Source organism: Schistocerca americana, chromosome 5 (genome assembly GCF_021461395.2).
Source record: "Schistocerca americana isolate TAMUIC-IGC-003095 chromosome 5, iqSchAmer2.1, whole genome shotgun sequence".
Lineage (NCBI taxonomy): Eukaryota > Metazoa > Arthropoda > Insecta > Orthoptera > Acrididae > Schistocerca > Schistocerca americana.
The window spans coordinates 181,074,354-181,099,182 of NC_060123.1; the positions used below are offsets into that span (position 1 = coordinate 181,074,354).

General features: G+C 43.2%; 1 protein-coding gene across 1 annotated transcript in view; it reads right to left on the bottom strand.

Annotated features, from left to right (window-relative positions):
* Positions 1-24,829, bottom strand: part of LOC124615949 (5-hydroxytryptamine receptor 3A-like) — a 126,155-nt gene that overhangs the window by 12,375 nt on the left and 88,951 nt on the right. Inside the window, exon 8 of the mRNA XM_047144149.1 lies at positions 6,938-7,104. Within this exon, the coding sequence (XP_047000105.1) occupies positions 6,938-7,104 (167 nt within the window). The remainder of the gene's footprint in view (positions 1-6,937; positions 7,105-24,829) is intronic.

Genomic DNA, 24,829 nt, shown 5'->3' on the forward strand with positions numbered 1-24,829 from the left:
GCTGGGGGTGATCCTAACGTAACAGAGACGTGAAAAGTCTCACGCTAAAACTTGCGGGTGGTGTGGTCCTAGCGGTTAGCTGGCGACGTGGGTGTCCGTCCGTCCCTTATCGTAGGGCCATCTAACTTAAAACGGTTCTGCTCTCGGCTTCTGCTCTCGTTTCTCCCCTCGGAACTGCGTCTGTCTCACGGTGGGAAGGTATGACATGCATTTAGGCATTCTTGTGTTAGTCTGTGGTATTCCATTTGCTCACTCGTTACTCGTATTACTTTGGTTAATTTAATGTCACGATTTATTCGGAGCTATGTGACATATTACTGGATTTGCTTATCATGTCAGGGTTTCCATGGAAGGTGTTGGATTTGCCTGACACCTTACAGTTTGTTGTAGTCATGCTTAACTGATTTCGTCACTTTCTCAATCAACAGATCTCGTCTGGGAGGCCCTAGTTCTTAACGTGTTGTGGTACTTTTTTTAGCACTTAAGATAGATTCATCAGAGATCATATCGACACTGCACACGAAAGCCGATTCACTGTTTCGTGTTCGTACTCTCACTCACACAGTAAACAACCAACGTCAAACTTTTGAAACGTCCCCTTAAAAAAATTATAAATGAGTGTGCTTATAAACTTCTACGTTATTTGATACAGAGACAGCTGAGTAAAACTGAACGTACTAAGACATTTCTCTCTTTACTTATTTTGACACAATATTAAAAGCACAATGCAATCTGACTTTCAATAATCCCCAGAAAAGAATGGCGCTGACTAACAATAACCTGTACCTTTCATGAATCACTCACCTCATAAAAATCTTCGTTACTCGAACTACTGCAATACAGAGAGCGCCAATACTGCCAGCTAAATAAAAGATTCTAACTACGGAAGGCACTAACTGTTGATAGACATAGTTAGCAAATGAAAGATTTTGATAGAGAACAAACAATGTATTTACCTTAATAATGTTCAAAAGTCATCATATATGATATCCAGTCTTATAAATTTCCTTTTTCTGACGGACACACGTCCATATCGCCGATCTCAAAACTCTGGCATCTCTGTCCCCACATCCACCACTGCTGGCGGCTCACCTCCAACTGCACAACGCTACGCGCTGTTCACATCCAACTGCCCAACAGTATAATAGCGAATATTCCAACAATGCCAACCAGCCACAGACTGGAGCATCGCCCGCTTTCGGTTAGTAATGGCCATTCTCAGTTCGAATCATCATCAGGCCGTGTCCAACACATGTTTTCTGCATTAAGCAGAACCATATCTGAAAGTCGAGATACGTAAGAACTTGAAGATGTCTATTACTTTGCAAAGCCAACTAAAGTAAGGCTTTGGAAGTAACCTTTCTTTAACCTTAGTGTGTTCCAACCAATTAGAACCCAGTTATATAAATTTTTATTACTGTTTCCAGAAGGGGTATTGCGAGTTCGCTGACTTCATTCTATGTGGCCAAAATAGTTCATTCTAAATTCCCTAAATGCATTTTAGCAAATACCAAGTTCGTTTTTCATATTATGTTAATCTAAAAAGTACATGTCTGAATGAAGAAACTCTTCTTTCACAGTGAAATTTCCTCACACTACGTTGCACACCAGCATAATGTGGTTTTTAATATCCACTGAGCCTTTTTTTCCTATTTCAATCAATGTTTGCCCTAAATTTAAAAAGCCTATATATTGCAAAATGGCCAGAAGTCCATTGCACACATTTCCGCACGCTTGTCAGTCACTAAGTCTTTGTCCTGTTTCGGAACATTTCTGGAATGAGAAAAGTGACGGTCAAACTTACAAATATGTCGTAACATGCTCGAGGTTCCCGAATAAGTAACTTTTTACACAATTTGCACCTACCGATGTATTAGAAGCTACCTCTTACACACCCGAAAACTCTTCCCCTGCTGGACATCGGCACTGTTTCATGACTGACGTGTATTCCCCAGTTCTTAATTTCTCCACAGTCTCCTTTACGTTTGGTTTGTTCATTTTCCTGCTCCCACTGCTATAATAAATGAACTCCAGTGAAACTACCTACACAAACATTTTCCTGGCTAGTCACGTTGGATTGACAGCACAATCGGTCGTGAGGTTCAGCAGACTGAACCGGTCCCTAGGAAATCACCACGCTTGTGGAAACACAAGCTGGCCAGCTTTAACCATTGCGCTGCTGTGCACATATATTCTTGTGTCTCCGCTGCGACAGGTTGATCTGCTTTTTGATTGCAGCGGAGGCTGGAAGGACAATTTGTACATCTCTGCAGTATACATCGCCCTTAGTGGTAGCGGGGTCTCAAGGTTTCCGCCACGCGCCGAGTCGCTACCGGACTTGTTAACAACGATCGATCTGCTTCAGTTCCAGTGCGATGGAAAACTTTGCATAACGTAGCACCCCTTGTGTCTCGTAGGGCCCCACTTTGCTTCGATTGTTGATTAAATGTGAAGGTGATTATTTCCGCATAAATTAGCGGACTGGAATTTGGGGTAAATTGTTTAGTTAACCGAGACCCAGTGGTCATACAAATCTGTGTAACTGCATTTGAGTCGAAATGGTTCAAATGGCTCTAAGCACTATGGGACTTAACATTTGAGGTCATCAGTCCCCTAGACTTAGAACTACTTAAACCTAACTAACCTAAGGACATCACACACATTCATGCCCGAGGCAGGATTCGAACCTGCGACCGTAGTGATCGCGCGGTTCCAGACTGAAGCGCCTAGAACCGCTCGGCCACAGCGGCCGGCGGAGAATCAAAACACCTGCTTTCATGCAGACACTCTGCCGATGTAACTACACCGTTGATACGGAACATAGTCGATTCGGAAATGCCACAAAATTTTGTTTTCATTTTAAGAAACTTTGATCAAAATTTGTGTTACTGGTCCGTTTTTCACTGTTGGCCAGATCAGTAAAAAGCGTCTTAAATACGTTCGATACGACAATTTTACATTGTTTTCAAAAGTCTTTTCGGCTTTTAAGAACGCCTTCCACAGTAGCGCTACCTGCGACCGTAGCAGCAGCGTGATTCCGTACTGAAGCGCGTAGAACCGCTCGGCCACAGCGGCCGGCCATTTGAGTCGCTGTTTGACATTGGTACAAGGTTTTTTTGAATCAGTGTGTTATTTGATGTTGGCCAGAAGATAGAGTTCTACAAGTAGTTTATTACTTTAAACATAGTTATTATACCTTGGCACCCTTCCCTTGATGGCTAATAACTAATACAGTATGAAACCAGTTAATGGTTCTTGTATTTTATGCTGTAGTTGCCAAAGACTGCTGACGGACTTGGCCCAGTTTTAGTGACAGTTTCAAGATCGGTGCGAGTTTGACATTATTTGAAGTCAGTTCATTAAGCCATTAATCCTCTGTCCGTGAGACAATTGTTCAAGCTGTAAGTGAGTGCTTTACTTGCTTGAAAATAAATTAACTTAAGGGACTAATATTTTGTTCTTGAGCTATAGCTGTTGGAGACTGAATTGGTGCTTGTGTTGATATTTTACTTGTGATTTTTGTGGTTGTAATCACTTAAATAATGAATTTACTTGTAAATGGTAACTGGAAGCACATCCCTTCTGGGTGATATCTGATTCGATTTTCTGAGTGAGAATAAGTTTTAGAAATTTGCATACGTCTCAGCCCAGCAGAGCCACTCCGAATGCTAGTTCCGCTACAGAAAGGTAATTCACATACGAAAGAGAGAGATAACAAAACTCTCGTTCGGCCAAATATTCACTATCGTACGTCATTCGGCGTCCTTAACAGGTTATATGCGCGATTCATCATGTTTTTGTTTAGTCAACAAGAGAGTGTTTTAGCAGCTCACAGCTGCTATGGCAGGCGCTACAAGAGAGACAATGTACATCGCTAAGAGCATTACTTAGAAAAGTCAGACAACTCGGGTGTTTAAGCGAGTCAAGAAAGGTTCATCTTCCATTTCGCTTAATAATCTTGACGCTAAAATAAGAGAAATTCGGGTACATACAGACGGGTACCGGCATCTTTCCCACATGCCATCCGTGAACGGAATAAGAAACGAAGAAAATGTCACCACAGCGACCGTCACGAAAATAGGCACCACAAGATCATCTCACCGTCTTTCATCAATACCAATAGTGGTTACTTCAAATGTTAGTAAAAATTTCGAAAAAACATTAGACATCTCTGTTTTTGGTCTTGAATATGGTGGTGTAGTTTCCAAAATAAAATTCTTGCCAGATGCTACGAAAAAAATAAAAATTAACGTTACGATAAATTTTGAAAAAAAATTTCTTTTACTTAACCCTTGGAAAAAAGAGAATCAATTTGAACTGAAAATAGCAATTGAACATTCTCAAAGTTTATAGATGCATGTGATACATATTTTATCAGAAAAACTAAATGGTGTCCGAGATGGAAAACAAAATACCGTAAGAAGTGTAAACTGTTCAGCATGGTAACGAAGATTGTCGGTGATGAATTTGCGTTCTGTTGGACGATTTCCAGCAACAAAGTTGCTAAGAATACTATCGAATTAATTTTCGTAAAATCTGAGACATTATAATTATCATGTCACATATGAATGCATTTCATTTGTGACAGACCCCGTGCGCGACAGCACGCATATACTAGTGTGCTGCCACCAGGATTTTAGTTCCTACAGTACGCCTTGGTAGGACCGAAAATATTCCCTATCTCTCAAAAATTTATTTGCTGCTCATACTGACCCTTCGTCACTTCACCCATCGTTCATATTTCCCATGCGCTCTGTACAAAAGTAAATGTAGCCACTTTCAGGCCAATATTTCCGTTGACGTCGAGCAAGATACATTTTTGCCTGTGGTTTTGTAAAACCCAAGTTTTATCGAAGTATACTAAAAGACTGTTGTACTCAGCAAGCAGTAACTTCATTTTACACTAAACGTCGTTCTTGCTGCAAAAATGTCTCTGCAGACCACTAAAAAATTTTGTTCGTCATTATACTTTCTGAATTAAAAAAAAAAGTGAGCGGGGAAGTCAAAGAACAGATGTCTCTAAGCCACAATAATTAATTTTTATCACGGAGATAACTCTGCATTTTTATAGCCGTCCGATACTCTCTGTACATTACTTATTTGTCAAAATCGTCAAATTGCGTTATTTACATTTTCATTTCTACCCCTTTCTTGGAAAATCAAAAATGGTTCAAATGGCTCTGAGCACTATGGGACTTAACATCTGAGGTCATCAGTCCCCCAGAACTTAGAACTACTTAAACCTGACTAACCTAAGGACATCACACACATTCATGCCCGAGGCAGGATTCGAACCTGCGACCGCAGTGATCGCGCGGTTCCAGACTGAAGTGCCTAGAACCGCTCGGCCATAGCGGCCGGCGGAGAATCAAAACACCTGCTTTCATGCAGACACTCTGCCGATGTAACTACACCGTTGATACGGAACATAGTCGATTCGGAAATGCCACAAAATTTTGTTTTCATTTTAAGAATCTTTGATCAAAATTTGTGTTATTGCTCCCTTTTTCACTGTTGGCCAGATCAGTAAAAAGCGTCTTAAATACGTTCGATACGACAGTTTTACATTGTTTTCAAAAGTCTTTTCGGCTTTTAAGCACGCCTTCCACAGTAGTGCTACCTGCGGTCCCTTCCTCATGCATTTCTCTCACTAGTAACACACTCCAATGCACCGTTCCGTGAAAGACTGAAACCGCAAGTCAACGCACGATATAACACGGAAACAAAGAACATTCAGCTGTTCCTGACCTAAGGCACTTTTAACAGAGTATTTGCGGCAACAAAGCTACGAGGCGTGTTTTTAAGTAAGTACCGTTTTGAAATTTAAAAAAGACGTACTACGATATCTCAATAATTTTATTTTTACATGAAAGCCTGTACCTTAATCTACGCACTGATGCCATTACAGTCTGATTCTTCTTTGTTTACGTTGTGTACTGTGTTTAAATTGCCTCCGATAACTGTGAGTCCCGCCGACTGTTAAGTACGGGATGTTATAAGATTTCTTAGTGCTAAAGGCCTAAAAGCGATCGATATTCATCGTGAGATCTGTGCAATTTACGGAGAAAACATTATGAGTGATGGAATGGTAAGGAAGTGGGTGAGAGCATTTGAAGATGGCCGCACAAATGTGCATGATAAACAACGGAGTGGGAGTCCTTCGGTCGTTAATGAAAGTTCGGTGCAGGAAGTGGACAATAAGTGAGAGAAAACAGACGCTTTACGACTTCCTCCTTGCGGGATGACTTTCTTAATGTTTCTCGTAGTGAAAAAACACCTGGGCGGTCAGAGTCTTCAAGACGATGAGGAAGTCTAAACAGTGGTGATGCAGTGGTTAACAAGTCAGGCGGCAGACTTCTATGAGGAGGGTATTCAAAAACTGGTACAGCATTATGACAAGTGCCACAATATTGATTGAAATTATGTAGAAAAGTAGATTAAGGTACAGGCTTTCATGTAAAAATAAAATTATTGAGCCGGCCGAAGTGGCCGCGAGGTTCTGGCGCTGCAGTCTGGAACCGCGAGACCGCTACGGTTGCAGGTTCGAAACCTGCTTCGGACATGGATGTGTGTGATGTCCTTAGGTTAGTTAGGTTTAACTAGTTCTAAGTTCTAGGGGACTAATGACCTCAGCAGTTGAGTCCCATAGTGCTCAGAGCCATTAAAATTATTGAGATATCTTAGCATGTCTTTTTTTAATATCAAAACGGTACTTACTTAAAAAAACACGCCAGGTATCAGGCAGGCGAATCACAGCGCTTATGGCCAGCGGACTGCAGAGAGGGGGGGGGGGGGGGAGTGACCTCGAAGATTTCGTGACTGCCACACCATCCGGAGGTTTGCGTTGAAGGACCGGTACGCTTAAACATTGCCTTGAGATCTTTCGCAAGCTTCATAATAATTTCCTTCACTTTGACAAGCAGCGTCCTGCACATACCCGAGGCTGCGCCATCAGAGAGAGACCGTAGGGCCAGGTGGGCACCTGGTCGAGCAGCGCCGCCACGCAGCTGGGAGCCTCCACCTCCGACTGGATGACGGCGCGCATCACCACGGCCAGCACCAGCGCCACGCAAGCCATCACCAGCGAGTCCCGGTACAGCAGCACTGCCACAGTCAACACAAACACTATATACACCTACTGACCAAACGCAACAATCAGTATGCATTTCTTAGGGCACTATACAGGGTCGTCCATTGATATTGACCAGGCCAAATATCTCACGAAATAGGCATCAAACGAAAAAACTACAAAGAACGAAACTCGTCTAGCTTGAAGGGGGAAACCAGACGGCGCTATGGTTGGCCCGCTGGATGGCGCTGTCATAGGTCAAACGGATAACAACTGCGTCTTTTTTTTTAATCGGAACCCCCCATTTTTTATTACATATTCGTGTAGTAAGTAAAGAGATATGAATGTTTTAGTTGGACCACTTTTTTCGCTTTGTCACATATGGCGCTGTAATAGTCACAAACGTATAAGTAGGTGGTATCACGTAACATTCCGCCAGTGCGGACGGTATTTGCTTCGTGATACATTACCCGTATTAAAATGGACCGTTCACCAATTGCGGAAAAGGTCAATATCGTGTTGATGTATAGCTATTGTGATCAAAATGCCCAACGGGCGAGTGCTATGTATGCTGCTCGGTATCCTGGACGACATCATCCAAGTGTCCGGACCGTTCGCAGAATAGTTACGTTATTTAAGGAAACAGGAAGTGTTCACCCACATGTGAAACGTCAACCACGACCTGCAACAAATGATGATGCCCAGGTAGGTGTTTTAGCTGCTGTCGCGGCTAATCCGCACATCAGTACCAGACAAACTGCGCGAGAATCGGGAATCTCAAAAACGTCGGTGTTGAGAATGCTACATCAACATCGATTGCACCCGTACCATATTTCTATGCACCAGGAATTGCATGGCGACGACTTTGAACGTCGTGTACAGTTCTGCCACTGGGCACATGAGTAATTAAGGGACGATGACAGATTTTTTGCACGCGTTCTATTTAGCGACGAAGTATCATTCACCATGCACTATTGGGCAATGGAAAATCCACGATGGCTGGGACAACTGGAACATCAGCGACCTTGGAGGGTTAATGTATGGTGCGGCATTATGGGAGGAAGGATAATTGGGCCCCATTTTATCGATGCTGATTTCCTATGTAATGTTCTGCCGATGTTACTACAAGATGTTTCAATGCATGACAGAATGGCGATGTACTTCCAAAATAATGGATGTCCGGCACATAGCTCGCGTGCGATTGAAGCTGTATTGAACAGCATATCTCATGACAGGTGGATTGGTCGTCGAAGCACCATACCATGGCCCGCACGTTCACCGGATCTGACGTCCCCGGATTTCAAAAAAATGGTTCAAAAGGCTCTGAGCACTACGGGACTTAACATCTGTGGTCATCAGTCCCCTAGAACTTAGAACTACTTAAACCTAACTAACCTAAGGACATCACACAGCCGGCCGGTGTGGCCGTGCGCTTTTAAGCGCGTCAGTTTGGAACCGCGTGACCGCTACGGTCGCAGGTTCGAATCCTGCCTCGGACATGGATGTGTGTGATGTCCTTAGGTTAGTTAGGTTTAAGTAGTTCTAAGTTCTAGGGGACTGATGACCTTAGTAGTTAAGTCCCATAGTGCTCAGAGCCATTTGAACCATTTTTTTTTTTTTTGACGTCACACACATCCATGCCCGAGGCAGGATTCGAACCTGCGACCGTAGCAGTCGCGCGGTTCCGGACTGAGCGCCTTAACCGCTAGACCACCGCGGCCGGCCCCCGGATTTCTTATTGTGGGGAAAGTTGAAGGATATTTGCTATCGTGATCCACCGACAACGGCTGACAACATGCGTCAGCGCATTGTCAATGCATGTGCGAACATTACGACAGGCAAACTACTCGCTGTTGAGAGAAATGTCGTTACACGTATTGCCAAATGCATTGAGGCTGATGGACATCATTTTGAGCATTTATTGCATTAATGTGGTATTTACAGGTAATCACGGTGCAACAGCATCCTTTCTCAGAAATGATAAGCCCACAAAGGTACATTAATCACATCGGAACAAACGAAATAAAATGTTCAAACGTACTTTCGTTCTGTATTTTAATTTAAAAAAACCTACCTGTTACCAACTGTTCGTCTAAAATCGTGAGCCATATGTTTGTGACTATTACAGCGCCATCTATCACAAAGCGAAAAAAGTGGTCCAACTAAAACATTCATATTTCTTTACGTACTACACGAATATGTAATAAAAATGGGGGCTCCTATTTAAAAAAAAAAAAAAAAAACGCAGTTGATATCCGTTTGACCTATGGCAGCGCCATCTAGCGGGCCAACCATAGCGCCATCTGGTTTCCCCCTTCAAGCTAGACAAGTTTCGTTCTTTGTAGCTTTTTCGTTTGATGCCTATTTCGTGAGATATTTGGCCCGGTCACGATCAATGGACTACCCTGCACACTGAGGTGACAGAAGTCATGGGGTATCTTCTAGTATCGTGTCAGACCTCCTTTTGCCCGCTGTAGTGCGCCAACTCGACGTGGCGTGGACTCAACAATATGTGGGTAGTCCCCTGCACAAATATTGAGTATGCTGCCTCTACAGCGGTCCATACTTTCGAAAGTGTTGGCGCTGCAGGATTTCATGTACTACCTAACGTCGCGATTATGTACCATAACTGTTCGTTGGGATTCCTGTCGGGCGATGTGTGTGGCCTAATTGTCCGCTCGAACTGCCCAGAATGTTATCAAAATCAATCGCGAACAATGTGGCCCGGCGAAATAGCGCATTGTCGTCAATAAAAATTCCATCGCCGTTTACTGCAAATGGTCTCCAAGTAGCCGAACATAACCACTTCCAGTCCTCCTTAGGACCGGAGGATCCAATCCAGACACATCCCAGACCATTATGGGCCCACCATCAGCTTGCACAGTGCCTTGTTGACAACTAGGGTCCATGGCTTCGTGGGATCCGCGCCGCACTCGAACGGCCTGACGTGCGTTACCTTTTTTCACATCAGTGTCTCGCGAACGCTGTAGTTTTCCTCCATTAACAGTGTTACGCACAAGCTCTATGCACTTTATTAATATGTACCAGAGTTACTACGAAGGGAATATTAACTATTATAACGCGATTAACTCAGTGGAGAAATACATTAAATGTGTTCCACTTGGTGATTCTTTCTAACAGTGCTTAGTCGTAGAAACAGATAACACAGGTGATTTTAGGTCTTAAAGAAAGAACTACGATTGTCCGACGATGTAATGTATTAGGTAATTGAAGGAAGCTATGTTGAAAATACGGCCTTGCCGCAGTGGATACACCGGTTCCCGTGAGATCACTGAAGTTAAGCGCTGTCGGGCGTGGTCGGCGCTTGGATGGGTAAGCACCCAGGCCGCCATGTGCTGTTGCCGTTTTTCGGGGTGCACTCAGCCTCTTGATGCCAATTGAGGAGCTACTCGACCGAACAGTAGCGGCTTCGGTCAAGAATACCACCATAACGACCGGGAGAGCAGTGTGCTGACCCCACACCCCTCCTGTCCGCATCCTCCACAGAGGATGACACGGCGGTCGGATGGTCCCGGTAGGCCACTCGTAGAGTGCTTATGTTGAAAATACCGATGGTTACTAAGGTGTGCCGCTTTATTTTGCTTTCAATTGCAGTCATCCACAGCTGTGTCATCCTCAGCCACAGCCGCTTCATTAAATCCGTGTGCATAAACAATGAAACAAGTACTTATCATCTTCACAGCTGTCTAAGTTTTCAACATTGCCTTTAAATGTTTAATATCTGTGGAGCATCACTTATTGAAAATATATGAGGGATCTTATCATTTAAATCAAAAAGTGTTTGCGAAAGTCGAGTCGCAATAGAAGGCTGTAGCCACGTGTGAACTTACAGTGGTTGGTGAATGAATGTCTACACTGAAACAGCATAGTGAAAAAGCATTGTTTATTGTTTTGAGTTGAAACTGGTCAATAGTACCCACCCGAAAACCCTACTTATCACACATACTTTCCATTACAGATGCAAGTTGTCAATTTTCATCGATTAACGGCGTACTCTTTAATCCTCAAAAGACTAATCAGTTTTCCAAACACTCCTATCTAACATGACATTTGGTGGCACGAAAATATTAATATTTTCATATGTTCCATTTTCCAAATTTTTTAGATGTGAATGATTGTGATATTGTCAATATTGTAACCAAAAAAGGGGAAGATTTTCCTCTACTATTTGTTAAAATAGCTAAGTATCAGTGTGCGTTTCATTCCCAATTTTCGAGTCGTAGTTAAAGCGAAATACGTATATCAAAGATCCAAAGCTCCCGCACTCCCGAACAAAGAAGTAGTTCTGAATACTGCATTGATGTTGTCGGACTGTCTGCAGAAAAAAAATTGAATTAACCGCCATTAGCCTTAGTGACTCAAGTACCAATGCGCACTACAGTAGATATCGCAAAACCAGTGCACAGACACGGCCGTTGAATGCGACGTCCATTACGAGGACTTGCATTCATATGCGGTCCCTTGGCAGCCGTGGCAGAATTAAAGTCGAATGCCACTGAATGGGCGAGGCTAGAGGTCGCAATATATGCGTTGCAACAGGCTTCCTGATAAGACAAGGACACTACACAGCTTGTTTCGTTCTCTTGAAGGGGAATTCTCAGAGAATTATCGGGAAAGCTAGCGTAAGACGGCGCAGAAGCGCAGCTCGTTTCGCTCCATAACGTTTTTCCAAGAGTAAGCGATAGCCAGTTCTCGATTGCGTGCTGGAAGATTTTTTCTGGAGATGAGGCATTTATCTACATTCTAGAGCTAGAACAGCAACAATGTGCTCCATTTCTGCGTATGACGAAGCATTGTCAAGCCATGTGTATATATTTTTTTACATGCCTCCAACTTGAGCTATTAACTCGAATCCAGAAACCGCGTTAAGTTAAACAAATATAGCGTCACTAAGGGATTGTGGATACGCCTTGGTGCAAAACACTTTTGTTCTGTTTATTGGCTTTCACTAACTAGTTTCAGCAACAATATCGTCATCATCAGTGGGTTTCTTCTGTGTTCTAAAATTTGTCAAATTAGCATTGCTATAAACATCAGATCTTACTGCTTGAAATCGAGACTCATCTGACCAGGCCAAGATTTACCATTCGTCTAGGGTCCAACCGATATGGTTACGAGCCGAGATGAGGCGCGGCAGCCGATGTCGTGCTGTTACCAAAGGCACTCGCGACGGTCGTCTGCTTCCATAGCCTATTAACGACATATTTCGCCTCACTGTCCTAACGGATGCGTTCTTCGTACGACCGATATTGATTTCTGCGTTTATTTCATGCAGTGTTGCTTGTCTGTTAGCACTGACAGCTCTACGCAAACGCTGCTGCTCTCGATCGTTAAGTAAAGGCCGTCGGCTTCTGCATTGTCCGTGGTCAGAGGTAATCCGCGAAACTTGGTATACTCGACACACTCTTGACACTTTTGTTTTGGTCATCAGTCTACTGACTGGTTTGATGCGGCCCGCCACGAATTCCTTTCCTGTGCTAACCTCTTCATCTCAGAGTAGCACTTGCAACCTACGTCCTCAATTATTTGCTTGACGTATTCCAATCTCTGTCTTCCTCTACAGTTTTTGCCCTGTACAGCTCCCTCTAGTACCATGGAAGTCATTCCCTCATGTCTTAGCAGATGTCCTATCATCCTGTCCCTTCTCCTAATCAGTGTTTTCCACATATTCCTTTCCTCTCCGATTCTGCGTAGAACCTCCTCATTCCTTACCTTATCAGTCCACCTGATTTTCAACATTCGTCTATAGCACCACATCTCAAATGCTTCGGTTCTCTTCTCTTCCGGTTTTCCCACAGTCCATGTTTCACTACCATACAATGCTGTACTCCAGACGTACATCCTCAGAAATTTCTTCCTCAAATTAAGGCCGGTATTTGATATTAGTAGACTTCTCTTGGCCAGAAATGCCTTTTTTGCCATAGCGAGTCTGCTTTTGATGTCCTCCTTGCTCCGTCCGTCATTGGTTATTTTACTGCCTGGGTAGCAGAATTCCTTAACTTCATTGACTTCGTGACCATCAATCCTGATGTTTCTCGCTGTTCTCATTTCTACTACTTCTCATTACCTTCGTCTTTCTCCGATTTACTCTCAAACCATACTGTGTACTCATTAGACTGTTCATTCCGTTCAGCAGATCATTTAATTCTTTTTCACTTTCACTCAGGATAGCAATGTCATCAGCGAATCGTATCATTGATATCCTTTCACCTTGTATTATAATTCCACTCCTGAGCCGGCCGCGGTGGTCTAGCGGTTCTAGGCGCGCAGTCCGGAACCGCGCGGCTGTTACGGTCGCAGGTTCGAATCCTGCCTCGGGCATGGGTGTGTTTGATGTCCTTAGGTTAGTTAGGTTTAAGTAGTTCTAAGTTCTAGGGGACTGATGACCACAGATGTTAAGTCCCATAGTGCTCAGAGCCATTTCCACTCCTGAACCTTTCTTTTATTTCCATCATTGCTTCCTCGATGTACAGATTGAAGAGTAGGGGCGAAAGGCTACAGCCTTGTCTTAGACCCTTCTTAATACGAGCACTTCGTTCCTGATCGTCCACTCTTATTATTCCCTCTTGGTTGCTGTACATATTGTATATGACCCGTCTCTCCCTATAGCTTTTTTCAGAATCTCGAACAGCTTGCACTATTTTTCCAGGTCAACAAATCCTATGAAAGTGTCTTGATTTTTCTTTAGCCTTGCTTCCATTATTAGCCGTAACGTCAGAATTGCCTCTCTCGTCCCTTTACTTATCCTAAAGCCAAACTGATCGTCACCTAGCGCATTCTCAATTTTCTTTTCCATTCTTCTGTATATTATTCTTGTAAGCAGCTTCGATGCATGAGCTGTTAAGCTGATTGTGCGATAATTCTCGCACTTGTCAGCTCTTGCCGTCTTCGGAATTGTGTGGATGATGCTTTTCCGAAAGTCAGATGGTATGTCGCCAGACTCATATATTCTACACACCAACGTGAATAGTCGTTTTGTTCCCACTTTCCCCAACGATTTTAGAAATTCTGATGGAATGTTATCTATCCCTTCTGCCTTATTTGACCGTAAGTCCTCCAAAGCTCTTTTAAATTCCGATTCTAATACTGGATCCCCTATCTCTTCTAAATCGACTCCTGTTTCTTCTTCCATCACATCAGACAAACCTTCACCCTCATAGAGGCTTTCAATGTATTCTTTCCACCTATCTGCTCTCTCCTCTGCATTTAACAGTGGAATTCCCGTTGCACTCTTAATGTTACCACCGTTGCTTTTTTTAATGTCACCAAAGGTTGTTTTGACTTTCCTGTATGCTGAGTCTGTCCTTCCGACAATCATATCTTTTTCGATGTCTTCACATTTTTCCTGCAGCCATTTCTTCTTAGCTTCCCTGCACTTCCTATTTATTTCATTCCTCAGCGACTTGTACTTCTGTACTCCTGATTTTCCCGGAACATGTTTGTACTTCCTCCTTTCTTGACACTATGGATCTCATAATATTGAATTCACTAACGGTTTCCGATGTGCAACGCCCCACCCGTCTAGCTCTAATTATCATTCTGCGTTCACAGTCTGTCGTGCGGCCATAATTACGTCGGAAAAGTTTTCAAATGAACTACCTGAGTATAAACGACAGCTCCACCAGTGCACTCTCCTTTTGTATCTTGTGTACGAGATACAGTTATGACCGCCTTCTGTGTATGTGAATATCGCTACCCCGTGACTTTTGTCATCTCAGTGAATGAGCGCACACATCACAGCACAATAGTAGCCATACTAGTAGGTCAGCAGTCAATTAACGGGCACGCACTGAAAACTCTGTACACTAACAAACTAATGCAATTAATCAGCTACGTTTCCATTAGTGTTCTGGACAGAGGCACGTCCGCAGCTCGTGGTCGTGCGCTAGCGTTCTCGCTTCCCACGCTCGGGTTCCCGGGTTCGATTCCCGGCGGGGTCAGGGATTTTCTCTGCCTCGTGATGACTGGGTGTTGTGTGATGTCCTTAGGTTAGTTAGGTTTAAGAAGTTATAAGTTCTAGGGGACTGATGACCATAGCTGTTAAGTCCCATAGTGCTCAGAGCCATTTGAACCATTTTTGACAGAGGCACGCATAGACAAGGTCAATACCAGCATCACAAATGCTATCATCAGCAATTCACGGTGCAACAATTCCGCAACCCCAGAGATGCATCTACCATTTAAAACACTGGTTTCCAATGAAAGCGGTTCTGTCCACCCATGAAAACTAAAGGTTGAAATCTCATGATGCTCCCATTGGGCAGACTGTACTGTCCGCGAAGCAGCATCGGCTAATAGAATGCCAGCAAGCATTTTTTCTCGTTACTTTCAGTAAAATAAAAGTAACTCCCAAACAAAGCGCCCAGGTGAAAACCAAGAACATTACACAAAATTTGGAAAACTCCCTCTCAACCCTTCAAATTCATACAGAATTCAGTGTCGTTTTCATTCATTAAAATAACTCGCGTGTGGCGAGATAGAGTTGTTACTGATTTTGGCCGGTCAGTGTGGCCGTGCGGTTCTAGGCGCTTCAGTCTGGAACCGCGTGACCGCTACGGTCGCAGGTTCGAATCCTGCCTCGGGCATGGATGTGTGTGATGTCCTTAGGTTAGTTAGGTTTAAGTAGTTCTAAGTTCTAGGGGACTGAAGACCACAGATGTTAAGTCCCATAGTGCTCAGAGCCATTTTGTTACTGATTTTCCGCCAGCAGCTTTAATGAAAGTGTTATACTAATCTTTTGGATTTGCAGCTCTTGTACTTTCTCGTGTTTGTAGTTAAAAGTTTTGGATGTAGGTTACGCCTTTTATGCAAAACCATTTTTTCTTGTTATCCAAACATGTTTCAGCACTTCCGTGCCGTCATCAGTCGTTTTTTTTATTGAACAACTGTAAAAAGTGAACATATTTTAGATTATAACTAATCATACAAAATGAAGCCTAAAGACAGTTTTTGTTCGTTTCTTTTCTAATCTTGATTTTACATTATGTGGTTCTGCATGACCTTTTGTATGGTGTCCTACATCAATAGCTCATCATCTGCAAACTAAACGTTGTAAATGTGTATTTTATCAGCGAGATCACACACCCCTTGATTTTTGAAAACGTGATTTTGGTGAGGCAAAGTGTTTTCCGTTTGTATTTTGATATTACTCACGTTTTGTAGTGACTGATCCTTCTTATTTCGTGTACTGAGGGCATTGCAACACATATTAAACCTACTTTGTGTAAGTTCGGTTTTATAAACGCCCTTTCAATTCACAAAAAGTGATGTACACGATGTTGTTGTGTGTTCTAACACCGTCTACGTTCATTTGTTCAAAAGTGAGTTTGGTGCGGAATTTGAATTTTGTTTACTTTTATATCGTTTTCTCTCTCTCTCTCTCTCTCGCTCTCTCTCTCTCTCTCTCTTTCTCTTTCTCTCACTGTGTGTGTGTGTGTGTGTGTTTGTGTGTGTATGTGTATCTGCGCGTGTGAGCTCCTTTAGCTGTATGTGTTGCTTTTCTGTAAAGTTCCTTTAATGTGTTAAATAATGTGCCTTTACAGAGTGTAGTGTATTCATTTAAAATTTGATTGCCTTCTGCTATTGCCTTCTGTATGCGGAAGTTTTCTTCTGTTGTTAGTTTGAGGTAAGGTTGTGATCAATAATATATGAACTCACATACAACACCTACCAGTCAACATACAGACGACAAACATGCAGAAACTTTAAAAAACATTCTTTACCGGTTTTGCCACAGTCCATGATTCAATACTGTGTTCCAAACAGATATATGCAAACATTTCTTCGAGATATTAGTAGACGTGTTTCTTTGTTTGTTATGTGTTAGTTTGCTGTCAATGTAACAGAATAACTTAACTTCGTCTGCTTCGTGGTCACTAATTTTGATGTTACATTTCTCGATAACCTGATACCTGCTATACCTCATTACTTTCGTCTGTCTTTGATTTACTCTATAAGAATATTCTGCACTCATTAGATTGTCCACTCCATTCAACATGTCTTGCAATTCCCCCTCTCTTTCACTGAGTATAGCAATGTAATCAGCAAATCTTTTCATTGACATTCTTTCACCTGGAAATTTAATTCCACTCTTTACCATTCCTTTATTTCCGTCACTGCTTCTTTGATGTATATACATCTACATCATACTCCGCAAGCCACCAAATGGTGTGTAGTTTCGGTAACACTATCTAATCCCTCCAACCCTGTTCCACTTTCGAATAGTGCGTAGGAAGAATGATTGTCGGTGAGCCTCTGAATTGGCCCTGATTTCTTCCTCGTGATCAATACGCGAGATGTATGTGGGGGGAAATAATAGGTTGTCTGACTCCTCCTGAAAATTACTGCCCCAAAATTTCAATAGTAAATCTCTGTGATGCAAAACGTCTCTCTTGGAACGTCTGCCAGTGGAGTTTGTTTAGCATCTACGTAACGCTCTCTCGCCAGCTAAACGATCCCGTGACGAAACGCGCCGCTCTTCGTTGGATCTTCCCTATCTCCTCTATCAGCCATACCTCATAGGGATTCCACACAGATGAGCAATACTCAAGAATCGGGCGAACAAGAGCCTTATAAGCCACTCCTTTCGTGATGAGTTACACTTCCTTAAGATTCTTTCGATGAATCTGAGTCTTGTGTCTGCATTATATAGTCATTTCACTTAAGGTCGCTCTGGATAGTTAGGCCTAGATATATTACGGCAGACGCTGCGTCCAGCTGTTTGTCATCAATAGTGTAGCTGTAAGGTAGTGGATTTCTTTTCCTATGTATGCGCAATATGTTACATTTATTTACGTTCGGGGTCAACTGCCAGAGTCTTGGACTTAACAGTATGGTCGAAACTGTCATAACTTTTTAACCTGGGTACCTCGTTCTTGGTTTTCCATTCACAGTGTTCTATCTTGGTTCTTGTACATATTGTATAGCACCCGTCTTTCCTTCTCCATTACTTCGCATTGTTTCTGCAGTCATTTCATTCCTTGAACTTAAGTGAGACATTGCTGCACTGCTGTCTTTCATTGAACTTTTTGTACTTGCTTCTATCATCGATCAATGGTAGTATTTCTTCAGTTATCCGAGGTTTCTTCTCAGTTACCTTCCTTCTACCTACATTTTCCTTTCCAGTTTCTGTGATTACAGTTTTTTAAGGTGCTTATTCCTCTTCAATTGAACTGTCTACTGTGATATTCGTTATCCACAGCCTCAGAGAACTTCAAACCCATTCCATCATTTATCAGTACTTCAGTATTCCATTTCTTTCCACACTGAGCCTTCTAGACAATTGTCAATTTAGTATACTCTTTATCGCTATTACATTATAAAAAGGTAAAGGTATTGTAAGATAACTCCACCATAAAACAGTGAAACATTACTTAACAACTCTGGCAATGTTAAAACATAAATGAAAAACGCGAGACTAACAGCAATGATTTTTTTTCTTTGATTGAACTAGACAAACGATGGAACATGTACAGCGATGCATAGTTCGAATATACAGACCATACACATTAAAATAATTTGGAACTGTGATCTCTTAATAATGAGTGCCTTACATGCCTTATATTTACTGTTTTGAGTTTCATGGACTATGGAATTTAGTAAGGTTGAACAGACAAAAGTAACATCACCAATTTCGCAAAGTTCTCTACGATTTGCTATGTACTCCGAAACGGAAGCAGGCAGGTTCGCCGAGTAAAGAATAAAATAGGAATATATACAGTAAAATTAAAAGTCACTATCGGTTTATTTACTGTCATTTTGTACAATCAACTTTCCTTTAATGCTTTTCTATGTTAACTTCACAGTCTTTCTGACAATTTATCTGAATCATGTAGGATAAGTAGCACTTTCCTTTCAATACAAATTGCATTCTTTTGCGTTAATGCCGTTTTCACTTCAGACAAAACGTATCAAAACTCGAGCTTTTCCATGTAATAGAACATTGATCATTCTCATGATATACAATGTGACACGAGTTCAATATTTTCCACGGCTTCTCATTTAAAATTCAGCTGATAATTCCTCCAGTTCAGCCTTTTCGAATACACTACTGGCCATTAAAATTGCTACACCAAGAAGAAATGCAGATCATAAACGGGTATTCAATGGACAAATATGTTATACTAGAACTGACATGTGATTACATTTTCACGCAGTTTGGGTGCATAAATCCTGAGAAATCAGTACCCATAACAACCACCTCTGGCCGTAATAACGGCCTTGATACGCCTTGGCATTGAGTCAAATAGAGCTTGGATGGCGTGTACATGTACAGCTGCCCATGCAGTTTCAACACGATACCACAGTTCATCAAGAGTAGTGACTGGCGTATTGTGACGAGCCAGTTGCTCGGCCACCATTGACCAGACGTTTTCAATTGGTGAGAGATCTGGAGAATGTGCTGACTAGGGCAGCAGTCTAACATTTTCTGTATCCAGAAAGGCCCGTACAGGACCTGCAACATGCGGTCGTGCATTATCCTGCTGAAATGTAGTGTCTCGCAGGGATCTAATGAAGGGTAGAGCCACGGGTCGCAACAAAAAAAAATGGTTCAAATGGCTCTGAGCACTATGGGAGTCAACTTCTGACGTCATTAGTCCCCTAGAACTTAGAATTAGTTAAACCTTAACCTAAGGACATCACACACATCCATGCCCGAGGCAGGACTCGAACCTGCGACCGTAGCGGCCTCGCGGTTCCAGACTGCAGCGCCTAGAACCGCACGGCCACTTCGGCTGGCGGGGTCGCAACACATCTGAAATGTAACGTCCACTGTTCAAAGTGCCGTCAATATCAACAAGAGGTGACCGAGACGTGTAACCAATGGCACCCCATATCATCACGCCAGGTGATGTGCCAGTATGGTGATGACGAATACACGCTTCCAATGTGCGTTCCCCGCGATGCCGCCAAACACGGATGCGACCATCATGATGCTGTAAACAGAAACTGGATTCATCCGAAAAAATGACATTTTGCCATTCGTGCACCCAGGTTAGTCGTTGAGTACACCATCGCAGGCGCTCCTGTCTGTGATGCAGCGTCAAGGGTAACCGCAGCCATGGACTCCGAGCTGATAGTGCATGCTGCTACAAACGTAGTCGAACTGTTCGTGCATATGGATGTTGTCTTGCAAACGTCCCCATCTGGTGATTCAGGGATCGAGACGTGGCTGCACGATCCGTTACAGCCATGCGGTTAAGATGCCTGTCATCTCGCCTGCTACTGACACGAGGCCTTTGGGATCCAGCACGGCGTTCCGTATTACCCTCCTGAACCCACCGATTCCATATTCTGCTAACAGTCATTGGATCTCGACCAAGGCGAGCAGCAATGTCGCGATACGATAAACCGCAATCGCGATAAGCTACAATCCGACCTTTATCAAAGTCGGAAACGTGATGGTATGCATTTCTCCTCCTTACAGGAGGCATCACAACAACGTTTCACCAGGCAACGCCGGTAAACTGCTGTTTGTGTATGAGAAATCGGTTGGAAACTTTCCTCATGTCAGCACGTTGTATGTGTCGCCACCGGCGCCAACCTTGTGTGATTGTTCTGAAAAGCTAATCGTTTGCATATCACAGCATATTCTTCCTGTGGGTTAAATTCGCACCTTTAGCACGTGATCTTCGTGGTGTAGCAATTTTAATTTCCAGTAGTGTATGTCACCGTCGCAGCGACTTGAAACGTTCATACTGAATTTAGCGCTACTCTTTCCTTTACTTAAACGTTCATAAATATTTAGTGGGGACGTTAGCTCTGAAAGTCATTGAGTTCTTTTAACTTGTCTGCCCCTTTTGAAACAAAGTGTCGCATTTCTAAACGACTAGCGCAGACCTCATGGATACAGCTGCCGATACATCTACAAGATTGTTCTGCAAACGTCTACGTTTTAATTATTGCTACCCCAATTCACATATCATATCCGTGGCGCTAGCTCCCCTATTTTCCGACAGTAAGAAACGATCTGCCCATCTTTGAACATTTTCGGTGTCCTTCGTCGATCCTATCTGATGCGGATCCCACACCATACAGCTGTACTCCAGAAGAGGGTGTACGACCGTAGTGCAGACAGCCTCTTCAGTAGACATGTTGCATTGTCTCAATATCCTGCCAATAAATCGTAGTCTTTGCTTTAGCCACAACATTATCTGTGGGATCGTTCCACTTAAGTTATTAGTAACTGTAATCCCTAAGTATTCAGTTGAATTTACAGCCAATAGATTTGAGTGATATATCGTACAACCGAAATGTAGCGGATTCATTTTGGTATTCATGTGGATGACTTCACGCTTTTCATTATTTAGAGTTAACTTCCACTTTGCGCACTGCACATATATCTTGTCTAAATCCTTTTGCAATTTGTTTTGATCATCTGATGACTTTATAAGACGGTAAATGACAACATCATCTGCAATGAATCTAAGAGTGCTTCTCAGATTGTCTCCTAAATCATTTATGTCGACGAGGAACAGGAGAGAGCCTAAAACGCTTCCTTGGGGAACGCCAGATTTTACTTGTGTTTTTCTCGATGACGCTGAGTCAGTTACTACAAACTATGACCTTTCTGAGAGGAAACCATGAATCCAATCGCACAACTGAGACCATAGTCCACAGACACGCTATTTGATTAGAAGCCGTTTCTGAGGTATGCTGTCAAAAGCCTTTTATAAATCTAAAAATATGGAATAAATTTGACGTCCACTGTCAGTAGCATTCATTACTTAGTGAGAATAAAGAGCTAGTCGTGTTTCACAAGAAGAATATTTTTCTGAACCCATGCTGTGTGTCAATAGATCGTTACCTCGGAGGTAATTCATTATGTTCAGACAAAGAGTACGTTCCAAAATACACTCATTCTAATAAATTAAGGACAATTCCAGAAGGTGGTGCCATACAACGTGGCACTACACAAAACTGGCGCTAATAGCACAGGCACATAGGGAACACACACACACATATCTGTAAGTCCACGGTATTGGTGATAAGTTGAGAAAACAGTCCCAAAACCCATCTGCTACAAAACACCACTGTTTCCTGCGCATGTACCCCGACGTCAATATGGGATATGATCACCATGCACACGTACACAGGCCGCACAACGGGTTGGCATACTCTGGATCAGGTGGTCGAGCAGCTGCTGGGGTATAGCCTCCTATTCTTGCACCAGTGCCTGTCGGAGCTCCTGAGGTGTCGTAGGGATTTGAATACGTGCAGCGGTACGCCGACCGAGAGCATCCCAGACGTACTCGATGAGGTTTAGGCCTGGAGAACAGGCAGGCCACTCCATTCGCCTGATATCTTTTGTTTCAAGGTACTCCTCCACGATGGCAGCTCGGTGGGGCCGTGCGTTATCGTCCATCAGGAGGAAGCTGGGATCCACTGATCCCCTGGAAAGGTGGACACACGAATGCAAAATGACGCCCCGATACACCTGACCTGTTACAGTTCCTCTGCCAAAGACATGCAGGGGTGTACGTGAACCAATCATAATCCCACCCCACACCATCAAACCACGACCTCCATACAGGTCCCTTTCAAGAACATTAAGGGGTTGGTATCTGGTTGCTAGTTCACGGCAGATGAAAACCCGGCGTGAATCACTGTTCAGTCTATACCTGGATCTGTCCGTGAACATCAACTGGGACCACTGTTCCAATGACTATGTACTATGTTCTTGACACCAGGCTTTACGGGCTCACCTGTGACCAGGGATCAGTGGAAAACACCTTGCAGGTCTCCGGGTGAATTAACCATGTCTGTTCAGTCGTCTGTAGACTGTGTGTCTGGAGGCAACTGTTCCAGTGGCTGCGGTAAGGTCCCAAGCAAGGCTATCTGCAGTACTCCGTGGCCGTCTGCGGGCACTGATGGTGAGATATCGGTCTTCTTGTGATATTGTACATTATGGACGTCCCTACTGTAGCGCCTGGACACGTTTCCTGTCTTCTGGAATCGTTACCATAGTCTTGAGATCACGCTTTTTGGCACATGGAGGGCCCTTACTACGACCTGCTGTGTTTGACCAGCCTCCAATCGCCCTAGTATTCTACCCCTCGTAACGTCATCACTATGTGTTCTTTGAGCCATTTTCAACACACAGTCACCATTAGCACGTCTGAAAACGTCTGCACACTAGTCGTTGCACCGTACTCTGACATGCACCAACACACCTCTGTGTATGTGGACTGCTGGCAGCGCCACCGTGCAACGACCGCATGTCAGATGCACCGCATTCTCATACCCCGAGGTGATTTAAACCCGCAAACCACCCACCAGAGCGTTGTTTCACCACGTATCAGCATTATCCTTAATTTATGAGCATGAGTGTACTTCTGCATAGCGCCGTTGGTGATACCGGCCGGTAATTCAACGGATTACTCCTATTTATGTGCTTGAGTATTGGTGTGATCTGTGCAACTTACCCGTCGTCTGGTACGGATCTTCCTTTAAGCCTGCAACTGTGTATGACTGCTAAGTATGGGGCCATCAGCATAATCTCAAACGAGCCTTATTGATACGCTATCTGGTACGGAAGACTTTCTTTTATTAAGTGTTTTAAGCTGCTTCTTTACACGGTGGATATCTACTTCTAACAAGGGAACCTCCCCATCGCACCCCCCTCAGATTTAGTTATAAGTTGGCACAGTGGATACGCCTTGAAAAACTGAACACAGATCAATCGAGAAAACAGGAAGAAGTTGTGTGGAACTATGAAAAAAATAAGCAATGTATACAAACTGAGTAGTCCATGCGCAAGATAGGCAGCAACATGGATAGTGTGACCTGAGGAGCGCCGTGGTCCCGTGGTTAGCGTGAGCAGCTGCGGAACGGGAGGTCCTTGGTTCAAGTCTTCCCTCGAGTGAAAAGTTTATTATCAGACAATTATTATCTGTCCGTCCGTCTGTCCGATGGATTTGACGGTCTACAGACAGAAAAATTTGAAAACGCTAAAAACATATGTTTTGAGAGAGAACAGGGAAAACTGTGCGACTGTGAAACTGTTGCATTCATTTGTTTCAGTTTGTGTGACAAACTCTTATGTTTTCATCACTTTTTTGGGAGTGATTATCACATCCACAAGAAAACCTAAATCGGGCAAGGAAGAAGAATCTTTTTACCCAGTCGCCAAGTGTACGAGTTAGGTGAGTCGACAACATATTCCTGTCTTGTGACGCACATGCCGTCACGTGTCGTATAGAATACATCGGACGTGTTTTCCTGTGGAGGAATCGGTTGACCTATGACCTTGCGATCAAATGTTTTCGGTTCCCACTGGAGAGGCACGTCCTTTCGTCTACTAATCGCACGGTTTTGCGGTGCGATCGCAAAACACAGACACTAAAACTTATTACAGTGAACAGAGACGTAAATGAACGAACTGACAGATCATAACTTTGCGAAAATAAAGAAACTAAACATTTCACTCGAGGAAAGACTTGAACCAAGGACCTCTTGTTTTGCAGCTGCTCACGCTAACCACGGGACCACGGCGCTCTTGAGCTCACACTCTCCTTGTTGTTGCCTATCTAGCGCATGGACTACTCAGTTCGTATATTTTGACTATTTTTTTCATAGCTACACACAACTTATTCCTGTTTTCTCGATTGATCTGTGTTCAGTTTTTCAAGGCCTATCCACTGTGCCAACTTATAACTAAATCTGAGGGGGGTGCGATGGGGAGGATCCCTTGTAAGTTACTCATTCGGCAGCTATTCTTGACTCGAATTCTGGAATATT